Raw genomic sequence first — 21,434 nt, 5'->3', positions numbered from 1 at the left:
ACAACAATAATGCAAGAGAAAGTGAAAATACAACTTAAGAGATGCTGGAGAATAGTGGAGTGCAGTTCAGACAGTAGGCAAGTACCAGTTCTAGCCTTTGGTAAAACTTGTAAGTATGATTTCGCTGTTGTCCATGATAAGTTCTTCAATGTGTTGAGACATTAAAAGTCAAGAGAAATGCCAGAGCGCAAAGCTAGCTGCAGGAAAAAAAGATGACTCAGTTCTTTGTCTCACAAAGCATGTTAAAGACATTATAAAGTGCTTACAGATGCTCAGAAATTCAGATTGCCTGATTGGCTGTATATTTGAAACCATGTAATTCTGAAGAGAAGATACTGTGCTGCATGCAATGGAACATTTTCTGTAACTGGAATGTGTATTACTATGAAAGGGAACAGGAAATTTTTTAAAATTTCAATTAAATTAGATAATTGTACTTTAAAGTGAACTTTTATGTCAACCTTTAAAGTACCTCTGTTTTCACTCTGGCACAAATCATAGAATCATAGAATTACAGGGGAGTCGCATCTTACACGGGGGTTAGGTTCTGAAGTCAGCGCGTAAGGCGAAAATTGCGTATAGTCAAACGCTCATTGAGTGGAACGGCGGGTAGAATTGCCCGCACTACAGGCACAGTATTTAAATTGTTATTTTTCTCTTTTTTGTTTTGTTTTGCCGAGCACGTATAGTTAAAATCGCGTTAAGTTAAATGCGCCTATGATGCGACTCCACTGAATAGAATCATAGAATCGTAGGACTGGAAGGGACCTTGAGAAGACTTCTAGTCCAATGCCCTGCACTCAAGGCAGTACTATGTATTATCTAGACCATCCCTGACAAGTGTTTGTCTAACCGCTCTTAAAAACCTCCAACGATGGAGATTCCACCAATCTCCCCAGGCAATTTATTCTAGTGTTTAACCACTCTCAGTTAGGAAGTTTTTCCTAATGTTCAACCTAAACTGTCCTTGCTGCAAAATTAAGCTCATTGCTCCTATCCTCAGAGGTTAAAGAGAACAATTTTTCTCCTTCCTGCTTTGAGCAGGGGGTTGGACTAGATGACCTCCTGAGGTCCCTTCCAACCCTGAGATTCTATGATTCTATTTGTAACAACTTTTTATGTGCCAAGACAGACTTTTAAGACACCCAAGACAATAGACTCAAGGCAGCAGAACAGCTGAAACATAGTTCTTTCTCCTAAAATCAATACGCTTGAAGTCCACACACCACTTCCACTCAGGCAAAACTATTACTTATGTAAATGAAAATATTGACTGAGGAAGGACTTCAAACTGTGGCCCATTATAATGGGGAAAACAGAAAATCCTGGGATATACCATAAAAACCTTGTAAATTTTACTCACCCATTCCCTGGGGATGAATAACTTTCTTTGCTGGGCAAATATCCTTGGGTCATTTTCTCATGATGTTTTGAAGGATAGTGATGAAGAGTGGGCAGCAGATAATGTGACTGTGCTTGTAAATTTTCATGACCATCTTATAAGGCTGAGGTTAAAGATTTGATTTTTTTGAGCTTGCAGTCTATTCAAATACTACATTCCTAGTTAAACCATTGCAATGGTATTATTATTAAAAGACTGATGTTACAAATTAAGAAATATAGATCCAGAAAATGGTGTGTTATGATTAATAAATATCCTATACAACTATATAGGTCTCTATGTCAAATTGCTCATTAGGGCAATGTTTAGCTACAAAAGTAATTTAAATGGACTTGAGATTCCTCTAGAGAATTTTATTGCATATTCATCTCAGAAAGAGACCTCTACTGATTGATAGAATTTGGCATGTTTGTGGATGTAGAACCACTAAAAACAATAAAACATGTTCTAACCAGATGGCTTACAGAAAGGAAATCAGTGTCAACTGCAGCAGATGAATTGTTGATCTTTTCTTATGGGTACAGATAACAGAAACAACAACATTAGCTAACTTACAAAAATCACAGTAAACTTTACACAAAAATAATTATGAGTAAAGAGGTTTCTCACTGGATGAAGGACAGAACAGGTATGTTATCTAGGATAGTCAAAACACAGACACTCAACAACATTACAATCCTACTGCATCAACGCACATCAGATAATAAGGCAACTCAATACTCATTTGACATAAAAGTAGTAAAGTCATAGGGTACAAAAAGCTGTGATCAGTGTTTTCATTTTTTCACTAAACATTGCTTGTATTTAATAATTTTTTCATAGCTTGCCAGTTACAACATCGTCACAACATTCTGAGCCAATGACCATTACATTCTCATCTCCAAAGACACAGAGAGCATCAAAGAGAATGGTGAACATGTAAAATGTTCCAGTATTGCCAATTACATTTCTTTTCTGACACAGCTGGCAAACTTGTTGGCATATGTAACGAAAGGGCAAAGAACTGAACTGCATGAAGATTCAACTATCTTCTCACTGCCAATGGTAGACTCACCAAAATAGGTTTGAATCACATTGCAAGTTTCTCCTTACAGCTCTGACATTAACCTGAAGAAGGGCTCTGTGAAGCCTGAAAGCTTGTCTCTCTCAGCAACAGAAGCTGGTGCAATAAAAGATATTACTTCATCCACCTTGTCTCTCTCATTGTCAGTAACTGTGCTTTATCTGTTTCCTGGGCCATTAAATGAGCACCTTTCATGGCTACCTACAGTCCCATGGCAGAAAAAATGGTGGACAACTTACTGCAGTTCCAATAGAAGTGTTCTTTTAAAAATAAAACTTTCAGACAACCAACCAACTTTTAAAAACCAAAACAGTCATTTTTGTGAAGGGAGTAATTTGAATATGAAGCAAGGAAAGGGTTCTACTAAATAAGTCTCTCCAAAGTGGCACACTGCACAAGTGTAAATTTACTGTATTAACATCCCCCCAAAACTTGATGTGTTTGTCCTCTTCATTATTGATCATTTGGTATCCTGGAAATAGAATAACTGAAACCGAACAAAGCCAGAGGATAAATGTCTTTCAGTTTTAAAACAAAAAAACAGCTCAGCCTGCCCTGCCTCAATTTTTTCTTTTGATAAATGCTTCTGTTTCACCTCAGCATTTATGTAGCAGCAGGAGATCATTATTCAGACGCACCATTCGCTTCCATGGGCTTTCTTACAAAATTAAGCAAAATACTTTGAGAATGTCTTGTTTCTTAATTGTGCTTCCAACATCTAATTTTCAGGGAAAACTTCCAACAGTAGATAATAATCAGCACTACAGGTGACAAATGTGGCTAGCTAATGGATCAATACTTGATAAACACTTTGCAGATTATACAATAGCAGAAATAGTCATGGCTTCCAAAGTACCCCTCTCAAAATGTACAACACAATGCAACCTAGCAGCATCATTTCTGAGACAAATTAATTGTGCAGTAAATGACCTTGAATATTTTTTATTTTCAACCACTGAAGTTTTCACAATTCTCCATTAAGTTTGACTAGATCAACTAGAATTTTGGAATGTGTATATGTTGTTGATTTTACATATTTTTTCTGTTAAAAGGTTCATGACTGTTTCCAAACTCATTCCAACGATAGGACACTACATGTAGATTTAGCGTTACTTGGTTCCTGAAACTTGCCTCAGAGAGGCGAAGAATGCTCTTGGGGTTAAGGCACTGAACTGGGACGCAAGAGATCTGGGTTCATCCCCAATACTGCCCCAAACTCACTGTGTATCTTTGGGAAATCACTAAATTTCACTGTACCAGTTCCCCAGCTGTAAAATAAGGTCATTAACACTTTCTTTCTCCCACCCTTTATCTTGTCAATTTAGATTGTAAGCTCTTTGGGGCAAAAACCATCTCTCTGTGCTCGTGCAGTGCCTAGCACAATGGGATGCAAGTTTTGGTTTCAACCTTTAGACACTACTTGTAATATAAAGAAATACACAAACACACACTGGCTTGCCCTGAACCTCTAACATTACAGAGTGCTACAGTGACATTCTAAGATGTATATTGAGGACAGATGGACAGAATGGTTTAGGCAGCCTCCAATGACTAAGTCAATGTTTTCCATAGCGCACTGAGTAGCTTAGACATGTTTCTTACAAAAATGTGAAACATTATTTACAATTACAAGTGCTATGTGCTAACAAACATAGCTTGGCTTATAAGAAAACAGAACTACAGGCAAAATTAGCATATTCATGAGGTTTTAGAAAGCATGGCTGTTCCAACATTCAGCATTTGTGACAGGTTTGTAAATACTACAGGTACATTTTTGCCAACTATGTTCTCGAAATAAGGTGTCAGGCGCCCTAACAGAAATATTCTGAATGCTTTAAATACCCTAAGGCTTAAAATAATTTGTTTTATTTTAAGAAGGAACCAAACATGAAAGGGCAAAGGAGGGGGAGGATTATCCAAATAAAAAAAGAAGAGCATACAGCCAGCCATGCAGCCCTGTTGCAGAATGTTACAAGATGTGCAGGAGTCTTGGGCTACAAGGCAGACCGGGAATCCAAGTGCTAAGCCCACAGACTCAGGGCTTGTCTACATGGGGAAATCTCCCAGCATAGCTACATTGGAGTAATTATTCCACTATAATTTTACCAATATAAATCCCTCGAATAAAAGTGAACAGTGTCCGCTCAGGGACCTATATCAGTATAACTGTAGCAAAGTAATTATTCTGGTATGCCTGGAAATTTTCCTGTATAGACATGCCCTCAGACTAACACATGCATCAGAGACAACTCTCTTCCTGTTCCCAGATGTGACAACACCCAGGAAATAAATGGTGGTGATTCAAACAATATATAATGTGCACAGAGGTACAGACTATTTTTAAAAAAAAGCTACTGTGTTCTAAGTACAACCCTTTCTGTTTTCGCTCTATATTTATAACTAAAATATGCTGCTGCATTTTTTTTTCTTAAAGTAGTTAAGGGACACTGAAGGGAAATGGTCTTTTATAATTATTTAAACTAAAAGATAACATCATAAGACATTATTTCTTAGAAAACCCTGGAGTCCCATTTATTAACAGAATGGTGTTAAATGGGGTGAAATAGAAACTGAGTGTTGCCCTGAAATATTTTGCCACAAGATCACAACATGCTAATGAGATTGTGCCCAACCTTATGAATATTAATGCAGGTGGATAGCGTTCTCAACAGAAACCTTGAGTCAGTGACAAAAACCTACATAAAATAGGAGTTCCTCCTTATAAGGAAAACAGAATGTATTCAATTCTACTTTTCCCAGTTTGTGCTCTCCAATGTTTTGTTTTGGGTTCAACAAAATGTTTTGTTCAATCCTGTATGAAATTTTTCAACCGTTAGGTCTACCAAAATTTTTGAAAAATTTTCATTTTGGGTCAACCCACCACAATTCCCCCCACCACCCGATTTTTTGTAATGGCCAGTGAATCGAACAATCAGATATTTACATAGCTCTGGTTGCAAGGTTTTCGCTATAGGTGTTTGTAACTCTAGAATACAATGTCTTCCTTAATCTGCCAGAGCCCAAACTAACTGACTTTAAGGGCATAATGCTTTATGTGCAGATTGAATTTTAGTTCTTTGCACAATAAAGCATCAATAAATGTTTGATGAAGCTATTTATGTCAAAGTTTAGGCCAAAATTAGGCACCATACATCAATAATTGGTCACCTAAATACATAGCCCCCATTTCTCAGATATTCAATATCTTATCAGGCCAGTTTTATTTAGGTGCTTAATGTTAGACACTGAATTCTGAACATGTTAGCTTAATGAACTTGACTACCCTGCAAATCACAAAAAGCAACAGAGAGTCCTGTGGCACCTTACAGACTAACAGATGTATTGGAGCATGAGCTTTCGTGGGTGAATACTCACTTCGTCAGACTACAAATCACAGGATGTGAACATGACCTTGTAACAAGCTGGCCTTCTCCTCAGCTCCCAAAGGACTCACTGCCACACCCAGAATCTCTTTTCTGGCAGTTGATTTCCCAGATCGTTGCCTGTTAGGTTCACTCCCTCTGGGGCACCTGGCATTGGCCACTGTTGGTAGACAGATACTGGGCTAGATGGACCTTTGGTCTGACCCGGTACGGCCGTTCTTATGTTATGTTCAAAACAAACAAAAAACAGTTCCTCAGTCCACTCTGGGTTACAGCTCCCAGGGTCGTCCTCCCCTCTTTTACCTCTTCTCACTGCTCCCAGTTCTTGCAGCTCCCAGGCTCTGATGAGGTCTCTCCTCCCCTCTAGGCCAAGTGCCCTCTTTTAACCCTAACTGGGGTCAGCAGACCAGACACAGAGAGCACTGGGTGCTCTGGTCCTGCTCCCTCTTAAAGGGCCAGTGGCACCCTGTGACAGACCTAAAGGTGAATTGCACTACTACGTTGATGGTATAAGGAAAACAAGACTGATTAGATGGATATATATATAAAATAAGGATATTTTGGTAGAAACTTGGTAGGATAGTAGACAATTCTGAATTTAGGGAGAAATGCAGAATAACTGCATAAAAACCTTTTGTTATTTAGACTGTGGGGAAGGTACATATAAAACTTTACTTTTAATGAAGATAAATGTTTTCTCTTTCACTGTGTCAATTTCACTTCATTTCTTATTTTGTGTGTCTGGCAGAAGGTTTTGTCATCATCACTGGAAGCAAATTCATCTACTGTGACATCCCCATTTGGAAATCACTCCAGTGACCACTAAAGAAACGTCTCAGAGCTACACAGTCTCTCTTCAAGAATGTTCTTCCTCTAAAAGGTAATAGTAATTGAAAGGTCTTATGGGATGTCACCTAATGCCAGATAAAGGAGATTGCAATCTGTCTGTTCCTCAATTTTAGTTTCAATCAGCAATGCTATCTATAGCAAATACCCCTGTTTCTGACAACAGTCTTCTGAAAAAATTATTTCATATCATCTATAAAATGCTTCTTTATTTCTCAAGCTCTTCTACCTCACTATATATTATAATGCAGGTGAAGTGACAAAGGCTATATTTCTAAGAGACCTACTTTCACAAATGAACAACTTTATGCTCTAAACACAAATCGGGGGCTAAGGTCTTTATCCAGCAGAACACTTGAGCACATGCTCAACCATAAGCATATGAATAGTCCTGAAATGTGCTTAAGTGATCAGTGCTTTAAAAGCCTCTTTTCTATGCCTCCAGGCAGGGGCGGCTCTAGGCATTTTGCCGCCCCAAGCACAGCAGGCAGGCTGCCTTCGGCGGCTTGCCTGCGGAGGGTCCGCTGGTCCCGCGGCTTTGGCAGACCTCCCGCAGGCAACTCTCCGCAGGCACGCCTGCGGGAGGTCCGTCGAAGCCGCGGGACCAGCGGACCCTCCGCAGGCAAGCCGCCGAAGGCAGCCTATCTGCCGCCCTCGCGGCGACCGGCAGAGTGCCCCCAGTGGCTTGCCGCCCCAGGCACGCACTTGGCGTGCTGGGGCCTGGAGCCGCCCCTGCCTCCAGGCATGTTTTACAGAATTTCTCCTTGATAAGAAGTCTCTGTTTGGACATCTGCCCTCATGGTAAGGCTCCTTCAGTACAAGGGCTTTAAAAGAAGGACTTGTTTCCAGTACAGTATTAGTGATGCTAAAACAGAGCTCCAGAACTCTGTGTATAACACTTGGAAACTTTTCTCACCAACCAAAAGGCTCTCATGGAATATGCTAGCTGAGTGATACCCCAAAAGTACCTGAGGACTCAACACTGCAGCACAGTGCAGAACTCCCCTTTGGCCCCTCTTGGTGACATTATCCATCCTTTTTTCATTTTATATTTTTTGCTCATGGGGATTAAAGATGAAATATATGATAAATGCACACACAGTAAAGGAGTTACATTAAGAAGGATGTCATACATGTTTGGTATTTAGTAGCCACTCTACTTCCCATCCTTCCATTTTTACTAGATGGTGAAATAAATTACTTGATCTTGCCATAAGTTTAACAATGTAATTTGCTGAAAAGTATCAGATCCTCAGAAGAAAAGAGATAAGCATTTTGGGAGACACTTTTTCAACATATGCCATAATACATGAGAACTGTTTAATATACGCATATTTCTGATAATTGAGAGCACCTTCTGAAGTCACAGGGTTTCTTGTACATCCAAAAAGTCACTTTTAAGGCGAGAGGTTCTTGACTAGACTACTACTAATACAGAGTTTTCTTAATTTATTTTTAAATGATGTTCCAAAAAATTGTAACACATGCCTTAACTGTGCTCAGTTTTGGGGTCACTGAGCTAATAAGAGCTACTTGTAATAATCAGACTTACATAAGAGATTACAATCATTGTCTATATACTGACACCATTAACAGAAGAGACTAGGGAATGAGAGCAAAGAAAGCTTTTGTCCCTTTACACACAGTCAGGAAAAATATCATTAAACAATTTATGAAAACAAAGTGACAGGGAACATTGTGCAGATAAGATAGTAACGTCAATGTGAATTTCATTATGCAAATTAATTAAATATGGAGAACAAGATCAGCTGTAGCCTGGTTTTGATAGGTAAATTTCTGTAGTGCTCTCTCATATAGCCCAAGCCCTTTCCCCTAGCAAAACAGCTTTTTTGTTTAATACAAACAAAAGCCTTTCTTACAAACACAGGAAGAAGAGGTTTCTCCTTTTAAACTATGTTTATTTATGAATTTTAGGTGCAGACCCTCACAGATTAAATGTTGCTTGTTTCAGAAACTCATCTGCTCTACTCTGTTCTAAGGGGGGAAAAATGTTTTAACAAGAAACTTCCCACCATTTGAGCATCAAAAACCAGGAAAAATGTACTGCTGCTTATGTAAGCATCATTTCTGAAGTCACTGGGAATCAGGCTATGTCTCAAGATGACCAGAGATACATTGCTTAGTGTGTCAGAAAATATAAAAACGGCAGGCTTGCAAAGCTTAAAAAAGAAAAGAAAAAAGAGACTGAAGAATTTAACTATTATTTTTACATTATGCAGAAATATAATGAAATAATTTGGTACAAAATAATATATATTTAAAGATGTGATTAATTCCATTCCTATTCAACAAACCACTTAAGCATGTGCTGAATTTGGCAATGGATATTTTGCTGAATCAAGGCCTTAATTCGGAAGTTGAGTGTGTGGGCCAGATTCTGAGCTAGTGGAAACTAGTGTAGCTCTCCTGAAGTCACTGGTGCAGTGTTGATTTAGGGCAGCTGTGGATCTGGACCAATATTTATAAATGCATACAGAATCATGCTGAAAACATGCTTAAATACATGAATGAGTTTATATGAGAATATCTTAAACTAGGCCTCCAAGAAAAAGAACAGGGTAGTTTCAAACATTTGCTTCATGTAAATGGATTGGACTTGCCAAAAAGTGACTTTTTATGCAGGCATAAAATCTGCTAGAGGAAAGTTAGACTGAGTCACTGGATACATCAAAGTCAAAGTCCAGTGAATACAATTACTGAATGCTGTATGAACAAGAATGATACCTGCATTCATTTGCCTACTGCCATGATTTCAAATTTTAATTACACAAAAACAGCTAGTAGCATCAGTGACTGAACTCCACAGATTACCTTGATTGCTCTGTCATTATCTCTAATCATCTGCTGCTTCTCATCTTCAAACTTTTGTACAACATCCTGGAGACGCCTTTCTGCAGCAAGCTGCTGCCGGCTGCTTTCCTCTGTCAGAGAGGAAATGGTTGTCTTAAGTTCAGCTACGATCTAAAAAGAAAACAGCATGCTAAAACTCCTTGTTCAGTGAGCTGTATGTATTTTGCATGTATTTATACTTGATACAAGAATGGAGTTGGCAAACTCCACTGTGCAAACTAAATATTTTAAATTACCATATTACACACTGGCAAGCATGAAATTCCACACAGAGAAAAGGAATATAATAAAACTGTGAATGGCATAATACTGCTGAACACAAAATATTTGGAAGAGTTTTCCACTATAACATTCCATAATATTTACTCATCAGAACAAAGCACATCTGTGATCTCAAACATATAAGATGTTTCCAGTTTTCCACTTCACTGAAATGTCTTCTTGGGATTTTTAGTAATGCTTCAGAACTTTCTGCATTATAACAATCAAAGAACACTGAAATGAACATGCTAATAGCTCTTTGTCTGTTTGAAAGATACATCATAGTTTGATACTGTAGGTAAGAAAAAGTTGTACTTTACATATTAACTGAAATGTTAAACTTGACAGGGCATTCCTGTGTCGTTGGGAGGAATGTATTTTATTTAACAATAAATTTGAGGTCTGGTTCAATGCCCAGGGACTTTTTACATGAAACACCCATGATTTGTTGACTATCTGAAATCTAGTTGTTTTACCCTTTTTATCACTGTAGAAAGCCATATTAAGCCACACTTTGGGGGGATATATTATAGAATGCTATGCTTAGACCCAAGTGTCCTGATCCAGTGAAGCACTTAAGCACATGCTTAACTTTAAGCATGAGAGCAGACCCATTGACATCAATGCAACTACTGATGTGATTAAAGCTATGTTGCTCTACTAGGGCCACAGAGTCCAATCCTGAAAACACTGAAGCATAAGAATAGTCCAGTGATGATAACTGTACTACTCACACATGCGTCAGTGTTTGCAGGACGGGGCCCCTAGACTGTAGAGACATAACTAGTTTAAGGCCACGCTATTTAATTTATATAGGGGGAAATGGGAGGTTTCAGATGTATATCTGATATGATTATAAATAATGTTATAAAATATTTTAAAATAAAAATATTGGAATCATGGGAGACGAGAAGGGAAGTAATTTTGTAAACAAATGTATTGTGAATTCATTTCCCTAAAGTTTGCTAATGGATGAAAACCAGAAAGTGAGATAGACTATAAATAAAAAGTGAAACTGATCCTGCCGGTTTCAGTCACAATGGACAAAAATGCCAAAAATATACAAATGACATAAATTGCAAAATTAACACTTCTTATCTTGTTAATAATCTAAACTTTTATCAGTATCCAGTTTCATATGGACAGTATCCCTTTGAACTCTTATTTAACTGACAACTGGTTAGACTTAATGCTTTAATAATTTTTAAGGGGCAAACTAATTGTCAGTAAAAACATAAGGGCATGGATATTGGAGGAATCTCTAATTCCTGTATCTACATGAGCAGGGAACATTATGGGGGTATTAATATCAGTAACGTCTGTAAAATACAAATGTAAATTAAGAGAAAGGCAATATCAAGAATGATAAATGATCAAAAATGTTCTCCTTTATGTGGAAAATTAAGTTTTACATTATTTGGGTATAATTAGGCATCTGCAATAACATGGAAATTATCTTTGAAAAGGTAAAAAAAGATTATATAATGATCAGATGGTATGGAGCAATACAAGAACCTACATTAGAACTTGCTATCCAGTCCTTTAGAAATGTTCAGTTCTATATTTAAGTACTGAGATACCGTTTTCTACCAGTAAAATCAATGGGCACAAATGTAGAGCTAATCTGAGCAAATGCAACTCCAATAAAAGTCTGTAGTCTGAATTCAGCAGCAATATAAATGGTAGTCTGGGTCAGAAAATTAGCACCAATCTGGTATTTACTGGTATTTAAAACGGAAGTAGAAGAGGGTGGTAACAAATGTAAATTGCACTCATTTGACAGAAAATACCAAATAAGTATAAATTACATTACTTTGCTATTTACCACCAATGCATAGTTATATCACTATGTATCTGCTGAATTTTGTCCATCTTATTTAGGGTAACAAAAATAGTAAGTTGGTTAAAATGCAGCAGTAGGAGAGGAAAGCACTGACATACTGGGCAGACTTCCTCTATTAGAAGTTGACTGGGTTAAGAACCTGGACATACATAAACATTTTAAAAATATTTTAAGAAAATCTTGACAAAAGTTGCCAGACAAGGAACTGCTTTGGGCAGTAATTCTCAGGAAAAAAAAATCTAATTGTTTATTTTGTATAAACTTCAAAAAGAATTTCCGGGAATATCTTCTTTGTGTGGGTGTTAAAAGTGAATATTCCAAGAGGCCACAGAGAGTAAGATTAGGCTGATGTCAGCAACATAACCAAATGAAAGTTACAAATGACCCATTATTAATGTTAAGCTACAAAAAATATATTCAAACAACACTAAGAGTCTGATTCAAACCCACAAAAGTAAAGAAATCCAGAATGAAACCCCATCTTTAACTCACCCATTGTATCAAATAACTGTAGCATACAATGTATGGTCTGTAAAATCAGCCACTGTTTAGAAACCCCTTACAATGGTTGTCACAGAATCACCAAAAGTAGAAATGTAAAAGATTGATTAGGTCATCTAGTCCAGCCCCCTATAATAAAGGACATTCCTTACAGTATATTTGCTAATGCAATGTCCAGTTTCCTTAAATGGGTCTCAGACCACTTCTCTTGGGAGACTATTCCACTAATAAATTTCATTACTATGAAGTTTGTCCTGATCTTCAGTTTAAATTTTCATTATCTTAGTTTGACAGTTTTATTCCTTATTACTCATATAGTCTTTTTGTAACATCCTAAGCTATTTCTCTCCCTTCTTGATGTTTATGCCTTTTACATATTCAGAACTGTTTAGAAATCCCCCACCTGCCATAGACATAGCAAGCTATTATAGAGTTAGTAGCTAAGGGAACTTCAACCTCAGGCCTGAATTTCTTTATATTGATGTCAAACTTTCTGGATTATATCAATCTATTTTCGAGGTTTGTTTTCTTTTTATTTCTCTTCTTGGTGACATACCAAATGCAAGAGGATTTTATAAAAAGTCTCTTAAGGAAGTTTTTAAAGTTGGCATTCCAGTCAGTCATCCCACTTTCATGTAAATGCATGCACAGAAAACATGCATTTAGATTATTTTAGAAATGCATATTATTTACCTAGATATAATAGCTATATATACTGTAAGGAATGTCCTTTATTATATAAAACATATTTACAAAGGTTTCTGATAAATGTATAGCGCCCTAAGTTTTTAGTGCAGCAGACTTGAGAGCAGGGGCGGCTCTAGAAATTGGGCTGCCCCAAGCAGCGCAGAGCGCTGCGCCGCCTCCTTCCCGCGGCGGGTCCCCCTCTTCCGTGGCTCGGGTTGAGCTCCTGCCCGCATGCCTGCGCAGGTCCACCGGAGCCCGAGAGAGACCAGCCGCCCCGCCTGCAGCGAGCGGAGCCGGAGCGGCGGGAAGAGACGGACCGCCGCCGGCGCGCCGGGCGGGCGCTGCCAAATACCCCCGGCCGCCCCCGCCGCGCCTGCCCCGCCTGCGCCTGGCTGCCGCCTGCCACCCCCGCTTGAGAGTCCTATGATATCCCACCACAGTATTTATGTCCACAGTTTTGGCGACGTTCCTTTGAAAAGTAGAAATTTTGAAGGTAGAAATTAAGATTCATTATTATTAATAAATTGCAAAGTGTTTCTGGCTTAACAGTAAAAGAGATGATTTGTAACTTCCATGTTGCTGCCTAGTATGTGGGCGCTTGAAACATTCCTTATATTTGTTGGCATTAAGGGAATATTTGACCAATATTACTTTTGCTGAGAATAAACCTTTATAACCAAACTCAAGGCTTCATTTGTGGTTGTGAGACTCTTGCTTCTCAGAGAAGAACGATGGCTACATGCAAATCCTCATGACAGTTTTTACACTTTAACCTTCAATTGCATCTACATATTCTACCATTGTCTAAAACCATGCGCTAGGAGCATGTTACTGGTATGCTGTACCAATATACCACACTGGCTAGGAACCCCTAGTGTTGGCTCCGCTTATACAGACAAAGCTGTGCTTTTACTGGTATAGTTTATTCTACCACTACTTCCTCCTGCACCAAGCGAAGGAAGCTATACCAGTAAAAGCACAGTTTTAACAGTGTAACTGCATCTACACTAGAGGGCTTTGCTGGATTAGCTATCTCAGTCATGGATCACACCTCTTCACTCTCCCAATCAACACAGCTGGTCCAGCAGAAGTCTGCAATGTAGATGTAACCCAGGGGTCGGCAACCTTTCAGAAGTGGTGTGCCGAGTCTTCATTCATTCACTCTAATTTAAGGTTTCGCGTGCCAGTAATACATTTTAATGTTTTCAGAAGGTCTCGTTCTATAAGTCTATAATATATAACTAAACTATTGTATGTAAAGTAAATAAGGTTTTTAAAATGCTTAAGAAGCTTCATTTAAAATTAAATTAAAATGCAGAGCCCCCCGGACCGGTGGCCAGGACCTGGGCAGTGCGAGTGCCACTGAAAATCAGCTTGCGTGCCGCCTTAGGTTGTCTACCCCGATGTAACCTAAATTTCAATACCATGTGCAAGTTAAAATGAAGGTTTAAAGTACTCAAAAGCAATTGTGAAGAATCGCTTACGACCACCATTTTTTTTGATTGACTTGAACTGTAACGGTAAATTGAATATACATTTTCAAGGGTCATCAAAAAACCATTTTACGTTAATGAACAAACAAGCCCTCAATTAAGAAAAAGCAGTTATATTTTATGTCATGATGTAATCTAGAATTCTTTTAAAATGTTTTGGGCTGTTAAAAAGCTGTGTCAGCATTCAGCAAAATTATTGGATTGGTTAAAGCCCTACAAACAGTAAATATCAAAACTGCATAGTTGGGCTAAAATCCTGTCATCAGATATGTGGCCAAGAACTGCCTTGTAATAGCCTATAACCTTTGCCGTTTTTACAAGATGCAGGCCTGCATACAGGGCCAATTTTGCCTCAGTTCTCAATGACTGTTCTCATTGACTCATTGTTAATGGTGCTCATGCTCCCCGCAGGATCTGACTCCCAATAGCTAAGAAACAGCAAGCTTAAAAAAAAGGCTTTAATTGGTCCGTTAAATTTTCTGGGATTTTTTTTTAAAGTACTGTAATAAATTTGGGAAAGGCAATTGCTATTTGATTTTGGGGGAGTAGCAGGGAGTTTTGGACACAAGAAAAATAAAGTTCCAGAATAGAAGTACGGTAAATACATTTTTCATTTTAAGTTTCCAAATCAAGCTTACTAATTTGAGGTTCTTGTTTTCATGTTGCCTACCTGTGAAGATTTGGCCAACTTCTGACTGTATTCCTTTTCAATCTGCTTCAACCTGCTGTTGGCCTGAAATAGACACACACACACAAAAGGAAACCAGATTAGCTCAGATGAAGAATGTGTACAGACACTTTGCCACTGACCCCTACGCTTGGCACCTCATCTACATGCCTATCACTAAGCAGCTGGGATCTGTGCCAATTCCAACGCCCTTTTGTGGCAGCCAGAAAACCACAAGGGCTTGTCTTTGATCTAGGGCCAACTATTCATCACTTAAAAGAGAGGAAAAATTGTACCTCTGCTGCCAATTATTAGAAAAACATAAAGGCCTCTACGGATAAAAAAAAAAAAAGGAGGGGGAGGGAGGGAGGGAGAGAGAGAGAGAGAAGTTTATCAGGATGACTTCATCTCTGTGAGAGGAAAAAAGGGAAGAAAAAAGCCACAAGTTCCAGTGGAGGCTGTGAGGGTTCAGTGTGACATGTATTATATGTTTTCATGTGCCAGCTGATGTCTGCAAGTTCCTTTTGGCAAATCTTACATTCTTTTTTAAGACTGCTGCTATTAAACTGAAAATCAAACCCAAGATGCATCAGAACCATTTGGGCCCTCTTTGACACACAGCTCTTTCCGCCTCCTGGCATATCTTTTATATCTCAAAGATAAGGAATAAAATAAAATTGGAAACAAGGCCACTTTGTTGTTCTGATATCATGGGTAACTGAGAAGCAGGTGTAGCTGTAATCTAGTGAAAAAACCCACAGCTCTTAAATTCACCATTAGTTTTCATCCAAACTAAGGAAACAATTCTGAAATGGGTTGGAGATTTAAAAGCCATTGCTGTACTACAGCCGATAGACCTGTCTCAAAAAGTTTCCTCATAAATGTTATGTTAATGGTTCTCGTATTCTTGCTTCTAAAATTTGAGGCTAAATGTCTGAGAAAAATGTATCTTTCAGTAAAAGAGTACTCTGAAAGCTGAGTTTTGAAGCAAGTCTAGGGTGAGCAGCCTTTCAAAGTGATCTGTTCACAACACTAGAGAGGACAGAATCCATCACAAAGTCCTGATGCAGCAGCTGGCTCTGTGCAGGCAGACCCCAATGTCAGTGTGGAGCACTGCTAAAGCCAATAGGGCTCTGTATGGCGTAGGGGCACTGTGTGTAGCCAGTTGCAAAATTGGGATTTAAGGCTCCAAATCCTGTGAATGCTTATGCATGTATCTTCACTCAAGCGAATAGTCTGATTTACTTCAATGTGACTACACATGCTAAAGTTGCAGACATGCGTAAGTCTGCAAGATCAGAGTCTTAATGAATATACGTTAAAATAGTACAGAAAATGTGAAACGGCTAATTTAGAAGAATATGAAAACTTTTACAATCAATGCCCTTCTAAATGCTATTTTTAATGTAAAATATATTAGTCAGTTAAGAAAATTTATATTTCACCAAAATATTTCATTTCTAAATCGCAAATTTCTTCAGATTTAACTAGTACAAAGCTGTAAGATGCATAGCTGTTTCCATATTTAACTATTGTATGGTATGAAATACCACTGCTCTAAAGCATCATCAGAAACACTTCTCTAGTGAATGAGTATAATTTTGAAGTCCAAGGGAGATGAGAATGTTACCATTTAATTGTAGGACTAATCAAGTGTTCTATATCATGTGTGGATACGCTACCTTTAAATCTGTGCCTAAGATTCTATTAATTTCTCTAAATGAAGTGAAGTAAACAAAGATTCTGAAATAACAGGTGAATTACATTTAAAAGTAATCTGTCTAATTTAGGTAATCTACTGAATATGGGGTCCACTCAGTCCTAGCCAATATATGATATAGTGATGGGTTAATTGAAGAAGAATTTGTTGTGTGGAAGCATCACACAGTTTGTTCCAATCTACACTTCTTTCTGCATTTAACACTTTTTTCTTTAATAGTCTTCTGGTTTCAGATCACTTATTGCCACCACTGTGGGTCATAAAATTATTGTAACTGGCTGTTTATCTTTAGGGCAAATTTAAAAAATCCTTACTGTAGTAGAAAGATTAAGTTACTTTATACTCTCAGATTTTTCATACACACACACACATATAGATAGATAGATAGATAGTGTGTGTGTGGAGAGCGAGTGAGTGCAAGTGAGTTTGCAAGACAGTGCAAAGTGTGTCACATTACCCTTGTGTTCACTCTTAATCTGCCTGAGACTGAAGGACTTCATCTCTCATATAGTCAATTTTATAACCTCTTGAACCCAAAGAAGATATCTTAATACATAACACAAGCACACCCCCATAACTTTCACAAACATATCAGAAGTTAGTCCACACAGAACTCAGCTGGGGCAGCCAGTTTGACAAACAATGACCAAAAAGATCTGAAAAAGAAACTTGCTAAATTTCAAGGCTTTACTCTTAGCGGAACTCAAACCTCTATAATACTGTTTATAGTAATCTGATATAAAATTAACTATTGTGTTTAATTTTTTAAAACTAAAGACATCATAACAGCTTTAATAAGATGGAATCAGAAGTGCAAACCAACCCTTAATAGCTCATTTACTGCTTTTCTTTAAATTCATCAGTTAACCCCAAATTTTTATATATATGTTCAAGCCTAAACTTTCGGAGGTGCTCAGCATTCACAGCTCTCACTGAAATCAATAGAAAAGTGAGTGCTCAGCACACCTGAATATCAAGCTCTACGTTTCTCAAGTTGGGCACCTAAAATTGAGGCCCCTAAAACTAGTGGACACTTGAAAGTAAATGGTTCAACTTTTAGACGTAGTTCTGTCCCATTTTACAGGATTTTAAAGCACAGACACTGCAGTTGGTGCTACATAGTACGCAATTTCTGCAAGTTATATCACACTGGTCAATCAAATTGATTTTTTTTTAAAAACCTATGGTGATACCATGGGGATCCACTTCAATTATCTTATGTTACTCCAGAACATATGACATCCCCATTTTGCACAGAACCTGCACCCATATTCATTTGAGATCTTTGACTATGGGCTGTTGCTTTGTAGCCTGGGAAGGCAAATCTGCCCCTTGCCAACACATGGAACATGGCTGTGCAAAAGCGCTTTTACTTAGGCTTTGTGCTGGGTAAGCATTTTTCTATGTAGTGCTTACATATAACTATATTTAGAGAATATAGTTTAGGATTTAAATTAAATTTATCCTGACAGATGAGGAGACTAAAAATGGAATGGTGAAAAGAAGCATCAGTTTTCACGGACTGTTTCAAAACTGGGTCCACCTGTCATAATAGGCCAATATGATCATGTACTATATGAAACTTAAGCTGCTTCTGTATTAATTTTAGCATATTTCCTCACTTTCAGGTGACATGTATTTCAGAAACAATGATGAAGAGGAATCAAACTGGATAACGATCCTGTGGAAGGTCAGGCAGTATTCATTACGGTCTAACTTCATAGCAATGGACAGCAGGGTCAATACAGTTAATGGTCCTAAAACCTAGTTTTTCATGGGCTTTATGTAACTTCTGTAATTCATATCTGGCTGAAACATCAGCTATGACGTGCATTTTCATAGTAAAAGGGCTTAAATTCAATAAGCCATGGTAGTTTTTGTTTCGTTTCACATGTTTTAAGACAAACTGTAGTTAAAAATGACTTTATTGTGAAAATGTTGTATGTACTTAGTTTATGTTACAGAGTAGAGTCTTTTGTATTAAAACAAAATATTTTATGGCTTTGTTACAGTTTTTCAGCTGTAAAAAGCAACTACAGTTTTGTAACAAGTTTCATACATCTATAATCCATACTGTTTATATCCAAACTATAGATGCTAAGTAAAACTGTACTGACTTCAATGGAACATCAAATACAAACAATTTAATGGTATTAGACCCATAGCCTACAGTATATGATGTTTGAAATATTGGATACTATGTTACTGAAGACTGAATTTTATTTTCTTCTTTTCATGAAATACAATAGTACTATTAAAAATAAAGGAACTTAAACATAGCAACCAATTATGGGAACACACTCCAGAAAAGTCTGAAAAATACTGTGTTACCAAAAACTTTAATCTACTTTTCTGTAACATCATTGCTGATTAGCAAGATATTTGTGTGTAAAGAGAAAACAACTTTTAATCATTCCATTCTTCCACTCAGTGGAACTATGGTCCTGTTTTAATGACATTATAACCACTTACCTTGTGATCAGTTCTGATTAGAGCGAGGTGGACTTTTTTTTTTTTTTTTTTTGGCAAATAAATGAGAGAGTGAGAATGAGAGAATACAAAGAGTGAGAATAACTCTATAGCCTGACAAATTATGGCACTCACCTAAGATGTAGGAGACCCAAGTCCCTGCTCCAATAACGATTTAATTATTTATAAAATGTGGCACAGCTTCAACAGGAGAGATTGACAAAGACTCGCACCAAAATATCCCATAGCTTGTGTGGCTAGGATACTCCTATGCAATGTAGGAGATCCAAGTTCAAATCTCTTCTCCATATTAGGCAAAGGGGGGAGGGGGGCTGAATCTGTGCTGACCACATTCCAGGACAGAACCCTAACCATTGGGCAAAAGGTTATTAAGGAGGTCCCCTTCCCGGAATTTTATGAATCTACTCCTCTGCTTTCGTAAAAATGTCAGCTCAAAAAGAAACATTTTGACCTGACTTGATATTGTTTTTCAATTCACCAAAACAGTTAGAAAAAATGATTTTTGGTTTGATCCAAAATGAAGCTTTTTGCCTATATTTTGGCACTGTCAGCAAACCGAAAAATCCATTACTTGCCCAGCTCTACTTCTGACATCATAAATACTAGATTATAACTCTCCTGAATGAGTCAGCAACAGAAGGTTACTTATGTAAGTCAAAGTTTCTTTTTATAAACAAATATCTTGATGAGTAAAAGCGGAGAAGAAAGATAATGACAAGTAGAGTTGGTTCTGGCAAAATATGTCTTTTAGTTTCCAAATATGGCAGGGTTTCTATGAAATGTTAAGGCTCTTACTTCTGCCTATAATAGCAAGAAATTCCAAGTTTATGATTTTGTCCTTAACTCATCCTGGTTTTGCCTGGTTACTGTTACATATGGCATTCAAAATCTCCTATTCTTTGGAGACATCTACAAAACATATGCAAAACAAGGTCGGTTAATGATCAAAAGATAAGGTATACAGGTGTAGTGTGCATAATTAGGGTCATATACTGCCTACAATCCATTGAAGTCAGACTGATGCCAGTGAGAGTTGTGCAAGCAGATTAAAGGATATATATTGCCTACAGTTTTTTCCTTCATCCTCACAGATCTAATGATTCCACTGCTAGGCAAAGAAAATGAGGTGGACAAACACTGGTTTGTTTAGTGCTAGCATGGCTAAGTGATTCAATCACCATTCAGATAACATTTCAATGGTGGAATAAAGTGCAGGACCTCACTGCATATCTATGTCTGCTTTTTAAAATCTATTTTCATCCTCCTTTAAGATTCCTGTGCCATGCAGCAGGTGATAGTGTTTGGGATTGTCTACACTAGCAGCTCTAGCTTTTTAGCTCTGAAATTGATCTCCCCCATGATGGCATGTGAAGACTGGCTGTGAGCACCCAGCCCTGACACCAGAATGTTCATATTGTCACCAGCAGAAGACAAGCAGTAACAGCAGCTTTCAGAGCAATCAGAAGAGGCAACATAAGCATTAGCAAGAGCAAACTGCAAAACTATGAAATCAATCATCTATTACATAGAACATTACAGGGATTTATCACTAAATTGAGCTATCCTATTCCTCTGTTACAGACTCCACAGTGAAGGTCGTTTATAGGCCCTGATTCTCCATTGTAGCTAAGGAGCTCTTGATGCAAGATTGGTGGGGGCAAAGAAGAAGTCGTGGGGGATGCAAAGGTATCCTAGGGATGAAGACTACTCTAATTTATGTGGACTGCCAATGAACCCCAGGGGTCATTTCAGAACCTGAGGACTTGCTGAAAATAAGGAAACCCCAGCTAAATTCCCCAAGTCAGCAGCTGGGAGGGTGGAGAAGAACCCATTCCAGCAGCCACAGATTTCCCATATCCAGTAAGAAATCTTCTCTAGGGCTGCTTTGCACCAGTACAACTGAGCAAAGCAGCCCCAATGTAGCATAGAATCCGCAATATGACATTCAATTAGATAACAAATAATTGGGGAGGATGGGGCAGAGACAGCAAAAGGCTATTTGGTGTGAGCTTCGTATTTATATTTGAAATACACATTTTTCTAATTGTGCAAAAAATCCTATCCAAACATTAATACGTGGTCATCTGTTTAGATCAGGGATCTCAAACTCAAATCACCACGAGGGCTACATGAGGACTAGTACATTGGCCAGAGGGTCGCAACACTAAAACCTTTTCATACAACGATACAAAAGTATAGTCAAAAAT

The 21,434-nt window shown here is 37.9% G+C and overlaps 1 protein-coding gene across 6 annotated transcripts in view; it reads right to left on the bottom strand.

Annotated features, from left to right (window-relative positions):
• Window positions 1–21,434, bottom strand: part of CEP112 (centrosomal protein 112) — a 270,371-nt gene that overhangs the window by 34,467 nt on the left and 214,470 nt on the right. For 5 of the 6 annotated variants that reach the window (XM_039502349.1, XM_039502348.1, XM_039502347.1 and 2 more), the window contains 2 exons: window positions 15,021–15,083; window positions 9,527–9,676 (listed from right to left, as the gene is read on the bottom strand). The exons of the other annotated variant lie outside the window; for it this stretch is intronic. In XM_039502349.1, the coding sequence (XP_039358283.1) occupies window positions 9,527–9,676; window positions 15,021–15,083 (213 nt within the window). The remainder of the gene's footprint in view (window positions 1–9,526; window positions 9,677–15,020; window positions 15,084–21,434) is intronic. 6 annotated transcript variants of the gene reach the window in all.

Source organism: Mauremys reevesii, linkage group 15 (assembly GCF_016161935.1).
Source record: "Mauremys reevesii isolate NIE-2019 linkage group 15, ASM1616193v1, whole genome shotgun sequence".
Taxonomy (NCBI): Eukaryota; Metazoa; Chordata; order Testudines; family Geoemydidae; genus Mauremys; species Mauremys reevesii.
This window is presented reverse-complemented; position numbering and strand designations above follow the sequence as displayed.